Here is a 9,868-nt window from a genome sequence, read left to right as displayed (position 1 = left end):
TGTCAAGGAAAAAAGGTCAACATATATTTCTGGATAACTTTGTTCTTTCTGGTCTTGTTTGGTCTGGGAAAGCAAGCAGGATTCCACTGAAAACTGTCCCTTAATCTCTGAGTCATAGTAGATCAAGATTTCATCGCAAGTCACTAGACCATCAAGAACTGCGGGATCTGAATTGACCAGCTTGGTCATCTCCCTGCTATCATGAAAACGTATTTTTTTCTGATCTACTCTGGCACCGTTGGCCAACTTCGCAAATTCTCCGCATCTTAAGTTCCCAGAGATAATTGTGTGTACAGTTTCCATATTGACATACAACTGTGCAGTCATTATCATGGTCGACACAACAGTCCTTATCCTTATTATTATTTATTTGGTCAATCAACTCTGTTGTTCTGACTTCCTTACTTCTCCCACACGTTTTATTATTACTCACAGACTTCCTGCTTTCCTTGAATTTCTTATGCCATTCAAAAAAAAAAAAAAAAACTGATGCTCGATTCATGCAAGGTGGACCAAAAGCAGGCTTAACCATTCCATACGTTTCTGTAGCATTTTTCCATGTTTAAAACAGAATTGTATTGCATATCATTCTTCTAAAGTGTTCTTACGTCCGGATTGCATTTTTGAAAGCCGTGACAATCAGGCGCTCATTTTAACTTTAAATAAAAATTGATCAGTCACCTCATAAGATGTAGTGCAATAACATTGAATATTAAAAAATCTACGACGATTTTAAATGATTGTACAAAAAAGTGCGGAAACTTATTTAAAAAGGACCTCGTAACTCTTCCTTCTGATGAAAACTTATTTCGCAAAGGAGTAATTAATAGTTGGTGCGTCTTGCACTTTATTCGTGCATCTCCGTCTTCCTGTAGCAATTTAGAATGATTTTCTACTCAAAGTGTAATATTGCTTTATTTAGCCATTATTCACACATGAAAAATAATTCTGATAAACATTATAGTTATGGCCATTTTATTGAGGCAACCAGAATATATCTCACTACTGATGCAATTCTCTATTTGTATAAAATCCAAGTACGTCCAAGAATGGAGTACTGCTGCCACATCTGGGCTGGAGATGCTAAAACACAGCCTATCCTGCCTTGACAGAGTACAAAATAGACTTCGTGGCTTAATGGGGGTGCCCTTTTCTCTTTCTTGCAACCTCTCTCCACAGAAGAGACGTTGCGAGCCTATATTTGTTTTACCATTATTTCCACGGCAAGTGCTCGTCTGAGCTCCAATCTCTGGTCTCCCTAGCTAATCTTTCACGAAAAACACCTGTCTAGCTCAAACCACTCTCAGTAATTTTCCCCACTCTTTATCTGTGCCCAAATCAAAACGTAGATTCCATGAACTAAGCTTTTTTCTTAAACGTGCACGCCAGTGGAACTCTGTTCCGTCTGCCTGTTTCCCACCTGACTACAACATGGATGTCTTCAAGTCCAACATAAACAAATTCCTGATGAATCGCCCTCTTAAGTAAGACACTTTATCAAATCTCCAATACTAACGATTACTACGCTACTATCCCATTTTTTTTTTACTGTACACGCAATAACGTTTATCCCTGAATAGCTTCCCGGCCTTGGAAAGTGGTGACCTCCATGTATAAAGAAAAAAAAATATTAAGCCGTATTTTTGTTCATAAGCCTAAATCTATAAATGTATTAGATTTAAACAGTTTCCTAAACGGACAATCTTTAAATACGCGATTTGCTGCGAAATTTAAACCTATAAATATTTTTTATACAAGTAACTCTTCGAAATTAGTGTCAAATTTCGAGGAGTAACAAAGTAATTTATTTTATTCTATTATTGTCAAGTCTTAAATGGAACGTTTAAGCATACTTGTGGATTAAATTTTGTAATTGACCTCAAATAAGTTAAGCAAAATGTTATTTAATACGTTACGCTATTGCATTTATATTTCGACAAATAAAAGATTGATACTAAAAGAACATGTGCAAGTAACGTAGAAGCAATGAAGCACCTGTTAGCACGCGTGGAATAGTCACTTTTATTAAGAGATTTTTGCCAACCCTAAAAAAGTAAATTCTAACTAGATCTATTTTCTTTTGTATGAACATGAACACACCAAAACTTCCAAGCTTTTTTTATATTTCTTCTGGCGGAAAATAATTCCATTTTCATGATATTCATTATTGTAGGTATAAACAAGAAATAAATTATTTAGGGGCTAGCGATATTACATGCGATTTTTATTTCTTTATCATTCAGTGTAAAATAGTGATAGATAAAGAATGGATGAAAGCGGAGGAAACGTATATCAAGAGACGGGAGCGGGAAATGCAGAGAAGTATTAAATGAAAAGTTATCCCTTTTGAAGCAAAGCTGTTTTATTGCCCAAGTCTCTGGGCAAAGCTGGGTAACCATTGTGTTTGGGAGAAGGTATGGTTTACGTTTGAGATATTTAAGATAATACACCAGATTATTTGTCATTTTCATAGAGTTACTCCTGTTTCCATGGCAGGTGCTCGACTGACCTCCAGTCTCTGGTCCCCTCTGTAAAACATACGCAGCAAGAAAACTAGTTTAGCTACAACGATTTCCATTAGTTTCATTTTACCGTTCAAAAATAAATGAAACTTCCACTATCTAAGTTTCTTTCTTAGAACTGTTAGTCTATGGAACAACACCGCGCTGCTATATTTCAACTTAAATGGTTTTCAATTCCCATGTAAACAAATTTTTGTAACGTCGTCGTCTTACATAATCAAGTTCTGTCCAATTACTTAATTATCACAGTGTAGTTTCACTGTTTATCCAACACTCATTTAACATTTATTTTAGAAGGTGGTTTGAACCTTGACAGCCCCTTAGACAATTGTTTAAGAGGTTTCCTTTTAATTGATATTTTCCGTACAGATTTATTTGATTGTTACAGTTATACTCTGATATTAGAGTCGTGCCATTTGCCGCAAGAGATTTTTTCAAGCGGCTAAAACTGGTGTATACAACTCTGCAAAGTTAGATTAATATACATGCGGGCTCCCTCTATCAGGAAGAAAAAATTCTCACATCTGCCAATATCAGATCTATAAAGCAACAGTTCGCTTCCTTTTCAAGAGGAATATTGCACAACATTCATATTCCGTACTGTCTGTCAAGCTTTATCCCCCGTCACATCTGCCAGTTTAGCAAGTGCGTTCACAGAAAATAATCCGATAAATAAGCTGCAATTCCCAGCGTTAATGCATCCGATTAGTCCACTAAACCCCACGATAGAAGTTTCTAGAAGTCGTGTTGTTTTCTAATACATTCTGTTCGTGTACCGTTTGTTTTGCAAATCCTTTCCTCTTCCAAGCGGAGATGTAGAAACTTAAGGACTATTCGAAAAAAAAAAAAAAATGGCTGTCCATTCCACCTGAATAAAACTGACTATAACAGTCTAGTGGACTTTAAATTTAGAATCCTGCTTCGAGGATGGGGGTGTTAATGTTGAAGGCCAATCTTTATTATTACTTAATTATAAATTGCATTGAACATGCTAACCAATGGAAGGCTTGATAGCATCAAACAATAAAAAAGTTATTTTACCGAACCGACAAATACGGTTTATATTTTTTTTTGCGATAGATTTGTTTTAAATGAACCAATATTCAAACACAAGGTGGACACCATATTTTATCAACAAAAGAAAATACGACAGCGTAAAAGTCACACATTCTTATTTTAGAGACTAGTACCAAATTTACTCAGTTGAAATTATAATTTAAATATTTCAAAGTTAAAAATCTTATGATTTATCAGGTAAAGAAATCACTTAAAATCACTTCATTTGCTAACATATGTATAGAGGAATGACAGGCAATTATGGATATTTCGTCTAAAAACCTAGAATTATTTCTAGCAAGTAGTAATGAGAATTTTGCTTAGATACGCGTAACGGAATGGCTTAAAATTATGGATGATAACTCGTCTAAAAACTAGGCATAAGTTGAAGAGTTTCAATGCAAAGACTATAATCATAAAAATTAAAACAATAAATGCTCCGACTAAAACAGTTCAGTTGCAACGGGGACGGTCTTCCTCATAGGTACATATCAGAACGATATAAATTTTCAAATATGTAAAGGAGAAAGTATTTTGAATCGGAATTACTTCTGAAACATTGGATAAAATGAATTCTTAAGCAAGGTTATATAACAGAAAAGAAATCCCGGATTTCAATTGAACACATTGATTAAGAGATAAATATTTTAAATATTAAAATTCTGCAGTTTTCAAATAAGTGTAGTTTTTTTTCCAATACCTGGAAAGAATTTGTTATATATGTGCAGTGATACTAATGGGCATTCAGATGATTCAATAATTTGACCTTTCCTAGACAGTTCCGGAAAAGACCGAAACAGGTAGATTAAATTCTCTAAGTCTCCAGCCGTAGATTGGCGCGGCCATTTCGGATATTATTCTGTAATAAGGGTCCCTTCAGCTTTTAACAGACTATAGACACCCACGAGGAAGTGCCTGCGCGTGAAATTTTTTGTGGTAAGAGGTGCGCAATCTTCAACCATACCTCTCCCGAGTCGACATTGTTTAATACCAGTGGCAAGTGAACTGTCTGTACAAAGCGACTGGAAACAGATGCCGGAATGAGCGGAGAGCATATAAAGCGCCTAGAGTACCCAAATGGTCATCCATCTGGTACTAACTAGGCTTAGCGTTGCTTAGTTTTGGTGATCTGACGAGAACCGGTGTCAACAGGATTATGCTATATATATATATATATATATATATATATATATATATATATGTGGTTGGAGAGTGCGCACCTACTGCCACAGAAATTACACGCGCAGGCACCCCTTCGTTGGTATCCATAGTTGTCAAAGACTGAAGGAGCCTGTATTCTGTAATACACGGGGTCGAAAGGAAACAAGTGGGGTGCTCATTCATTACGAATGAAAACATTTCAGGTAGATCCACAGGAAAGCATTTCTATCTAATAACATAAAAATTTAATTCGTCAGCTTTCAGCATAAACATTTTGTAAATAATTGGAGACAATTTGTGATAAAAATGTAGATGTGTTCTAGCTGATAACCAGCACCGATTTAATTAGAACGTTTAAAAAAACAGTTTGAATCAATGATTCGTAAACGTCAAGCGATTTTTTTTTTTACTTGTTCAAGTAAGAATTCCTGTAAATTATTTTCAGTCGGAATCTAACTGACGAATAGTGTTTAATTCTACCAAATCTCCAACTTCTTCGAGTGTTTGATGGGGGCATGGTAAAATAGATTGAACAACTATGTACGGAGATTCCTGCTCGTGAGAACTACTATCGGATTCCTCCCCTGAAGTGCTAAGTTCCACTGCGGGATCCTCCTTTTTTTTGCACTTGATACAGAAGTAAACCACTACGACAAGAATGACACCGAGTCCACTACACAACATGCTAATATCTACAATGACGATCACTAAGAATTCTGTATTATCCTCGGATTCTGGGATCTCTATTGTTGAAATATCTGTGACTGGGGGTTTAGTGATTGGGACTTCAGTTACTGGTGGTTCTGTAACTGAGGGTTTAGTGACCGTAGGTTCTGGTACCGCGGGTTCAGTAGCTGAAGGTTCTGGGACCGCGGGTTCAGTAGCTGAAGGTTCTGGGACCGCGGGTTCAGTAGCTGAAGGTTCTGGGACCGCGGGTTCAGTAGCTGAAGGTTCTGGGACCGCGGGTTCAGTAGCTGAAGGTTCTGGGACCGCGGGTTCAGTAGCTGAAGGTTCTGGGACCGCGGGTTCAGTAGCTGAAGGTTCTGGGACCGCGGGTTCAGTAGCTGAAGGTTCTGGGACCGCGGGTTCAGTAGCTGGAGGTTCTGGGACCGCGGGTTCAGTAGCTGGAGGTTCTGGGACCGCGGGTTCAGTAGCTGGAGGTTCTGGGACCGCGGGTTCAGTAGCTGAAGGTTCTGGGACCGCGGGTTCAGTAGCTGAAGGTTCTGGGACAACGGGTTCAGTAGCTGAAGGTTCTGGGACAACGGGTTCAGTAGCTGGAGGTTCCGGGACCGCGGGTTCCGTCGCTGGAGGTTCCGAGATCGCGGGTTCCGTCGCTGGAGGTTCCGAGACTGCGGGTTCCGTCGCTGCACTTTCTGAGACTGCGGGTTCCGTCGCTGCACTTTCTGAGACTGCGGGTTCCGTCGCTGCACTTTCTGAGACTGCGGGTTCCGTCGCTGCACTTTCTGAGACTGCGGGTTCCGTCGCTGCACTTTCTGAGACTGCGGGTTCCGTCGCTGCACTTTCTGAGACTGCGGGTTCCGTCGCTGCACTTTCTGAGACTGCGGGTTCCGTCGCTGCACTTTCTGGGACCGCGGGTTCCGTCACTGCACTCTCTGGGACCGCAGGTTCCGTCACTGCACTCTCTGGGACCGCAGGTTCCGTCACTGCACTTTCTGGGACCGCAGGTTCCGTCACTGCACTTTCTGGGACCGCAGGTTCCGTCACTGCACTTTCTGGAACCGCTGGTTCCGTCACTGCACTTTCTGGAACCGCTGGTTCCGTCACTGCACTTTCTGGAACCGCTGGTTCCGTCACTGCACTTTCTGGAACCGCGGGTGCAGTGTCTGGCGGTTCTTTGACTGTCGACTCTGTAACCGTGGGTGCAGTGACTGCTGGTTCTGTAACCGCGGGTTCAGTTGAGGTTGTCGGATGATCCATCTCATCTGATATGTCTTTAGAAACAGGGTCGGAATCATCGAACTCGGTCGATTTCGTTGCTCCGCTGCGGTGTCCGTCTTGCGATTTTGTATTCTCGACGTAATCAGGGCCGTATATTTCGGAAGGGTGTGTATCACTGCGGCGTTTTTCTGCCGTTTTCGTCGCAGTGCTAATTTGAACATCCCCTATGAAGTGAATCAAGAGTAATAGAACGGCTACTCGAACTTGCTGCTTTTCTGCTTTCATTGCAATAATGGATTTTCTTTTGTCGATTGTAGAATTGGAATTTGCTAGGTATTTAATCGCCACTTAAAAGTAGACGAATCCATTAAAAGTCAAATAAAATGCTTATTTAGTTTTTTTTATGTAAATTGCTTTATATACTACATAAATGTAATTATACATAAATGTAATTATATATCAAAGTAAGAATATTCATTTGGTGCAAACGCTTTTATCGATTTAAAATTTAATTTTAATGAATATTAAAAAGTAAAAATACAATGTAATAAAAACCTTTTTAAATTTTTTATTTGTAAAAAAATAACGGTCTTTACACTTTGAAAATTGATACTATCTTTCAATTTCTCCCTCTTTTCTCTCTCTCTCTCTCGATATATATATATATATATATATATATATATATATGTCATCCACATGCAGTACAGTTTCGTTGTATCACTAGACTAGCACTTTTCCCTAGCCGTTGACAGCTGTAGTCACTGGACTATGAATCGGTACTCGTAAATAATCATCAAATGTCTATTAGATAAACATCTGCTGAACGCTTAACAGTGTCGAGCTGATAGTTTGTTTACAGCCAAAAAGACAGCTATATAAATATATATATATATATATATATATATATATATATATATATAACCGCGATGAATAATTCCCCACACTCTTTATCTGTGCCCAACCCTAAATGTAGATTCCATGAACAAAGCTTCTTTCTTAGAACTGCACGCCTTCGGAATTCTCTTCCGATTGCCTGCTTTCCAGCTGACTATAATCTGATTGTCTTCAAGTCCAATGTAAACAAGTTCTTGATGAACCGTCCCCTTAAGTAATCCAAATTAAAATATGCCCACTACTTATGTTTACTACGCTATAATCCAGTTGACTAATATATACCATTAATCCATATCCTCCAGTTGCCTCCGGGCCTTGATAAGTGATGATTCCTGTGAATATATATATATATATATATATATATATAAGAGAGAGAGAGAGAGAGGCAGAAAAGCTTTGAGCAGGAATTTACCAATCAAGGTAAAAGAAAATTCCGAAACCCATAAACTGTTTTTCATATTTATTTTCATTTTTTTTTAAGTTTTGTGACTACAACTCATAAATCCTTTAGTTTCATCCTCTGCAGTAACCAGCAAAAACATAGAAATGTTAACATTTGGCGTGAGCACCTGATTATTTTGCTAACAGTTTGTTCCCGTTGATGAGAAGAATTATCATTCTTTAAAATTCCACGGATTAAGGAGTACCTAGCTACCAGCTTGGCAGTATTCTACCAAATGTAAAAACTTTTTGTAATTTTCTACTTTACAGCTCTGTTCTTCTTCTTCTTCTTCTTCTTCTTCTTCTTCTTCTTCTTCTTCTTCTTCTTCTTATATATATATATATATATATATATATATATATATATATATATATATATAATAAATTCCACAGCCAAACAACGTCGCAACCCACAAGAGCATTGACAGGCAAAGAACCGGAAGTCCAAGACTTCTCTCACAGTCTGAAAAGTCCAAGACTCTCTCACATTCTGAAAATCATTTATAAAATGTATATGGCGATTAAGCTACACTAAATATTCCACGTTTCATCCACTTTAGGATTCTTCAGGCTTATGCGCGAATTTTGTGGTTGTCTGTCATTTTTATATACAGGTCAACCAGAGGTTAAATGGGTATTTGTCCTATAAGTGTATGTCATTTGGCTGATAGGAAGGGCGCGGTGGATACTAGAAAGCTGATTGGCTTACTAAAATCTCAATAGAAGCTGCGTATATAAAAACAACAGACAACCACAAAATTCGCGCATAAGCCTGAAGAATCCTAGAGTGAATGATTTTTTTTTATTACTGTTTCGTTTAAAATCCGGATGATGTTATATGCTTTGGTTTAAATTATATTTAAATTACTTAAAATAGTGACGCGTCTCACGTGTAACATAGATATATAGTGGCTAGATTCAACCACTCTTATGAGTCATAGACGAGGAAACACGTGTCAGTGGATAATTATATTTTTTAAAAAGTAATATATATGCAGTTCACCATTGAGGGGGTACACAATTTTTCAAAGGGAAAAGTATTTCAACTCGCATGTAGATAATAGTGCACTTTCGAATGAATAATTAAATTCATTCAAAAAGTATCGTTAACAAAAAAACAAATAAAAACATATATATATATATATGTATATATATAGTAAGTTATGAATATAATAATAATAATAATAATAATAATATTATATATAATAATAATATATATATATATATATATATTTCATAACTTACTAACTAGCTCTACAAACGTTTTGAGCACTGTTGAACTAAATACTTAAAGTTAAGGCATAAATTTATACTTTTATATATTAATTTTATGTGATTAAATCAAGTAGTTTATATATATATATATATATATATATATATATATATATATATATATATATATATATATATAAAGTAAAGGACCATTCTAAAATTTTCCCGGTACTGATACAAGTACAGACTCCAATTCACAATTCTTTATAAATTTCCAAATATTTAACAATAGGGTTGTTATTCCCTTCACATTACCGTAAAAAAATGCACTCGTGGGGGGGGGGTATCTCTCGATTTTAGTTTTAGTATGTGCATATATATGTGATGAGAATAATGGAACTAGTATTTCGACAAAATACAAAAATAAAAAGGGACAAATCGAATTTTGTTTTCATCAATGTTTCGTCTGTATTTCATCCAGAGAAAATCTCGAAATTAAGACAAAACGTTAATGAACACATAATTCGGTTTGTTCCTTATATATATATATATATATATATATATATATATATATATATATATATATATATATATGCGTGTGTGTGTGTGTGTGTGTGTATAGATATAATGTAGTGGTTAGAAGAATCTGACATCGGTTAAAAAGCATTTAAATAATAAATATT

At 36.7% G+C, this 9,868-nt stretch overlaps 1 protein-coding gene across 1 annotated transcript; it reads right to left on the bottom strand.

Annotated features, from left to right (window-relative positions):
- Window positions 1-455: 455 nt before the first annotated feature.
- Window positions 456-7,002, bottom strand: LOC145291258 (uncharacterized). The gene has a single exon (XM_080136869.1). The coding sequence runs from the start codon at window positions 6,921-6,923 to the stop codon at window positions 5,181-5,183; it is 1,743 nt and encodes a 580-aa protein (XP_079992995.1). The 5' UTR covers window positions 6,924-7,002; the 3' UTR covers window positions 456-5,180.
- Window positions 7,003-9,868: the final 2,866 nt, after the last annotated feature.

Source organism: Euprymna scolopes, chromosome 12 (assembly GCF_053919585.1).
Source record: "Euprymna scolopes isolate OS-2025 chromosome 12, ASM5391958v1, whole genome shotgun sequence".
Lineage (NCBI taxonomy): Eukaryota > Metazoa > Mollusca > Cephalopoda > Sepiida > Sepiolidae > Euprymna > Euprymna scolopes.
This window is presented reverse-complemented; position numbering and strand designations above follow the sequence as displayed.

Bases quoted from the DNA above. Each gene is read 5' to 3' on its own strand.
- LOC145291258 (XM_080136869.1), bottom strand. From the start codon at position 6,923: ATGAAAGCAGAAAAGCAGCAAGTTCGAGTAGCCGTTCTATTACTCTTG.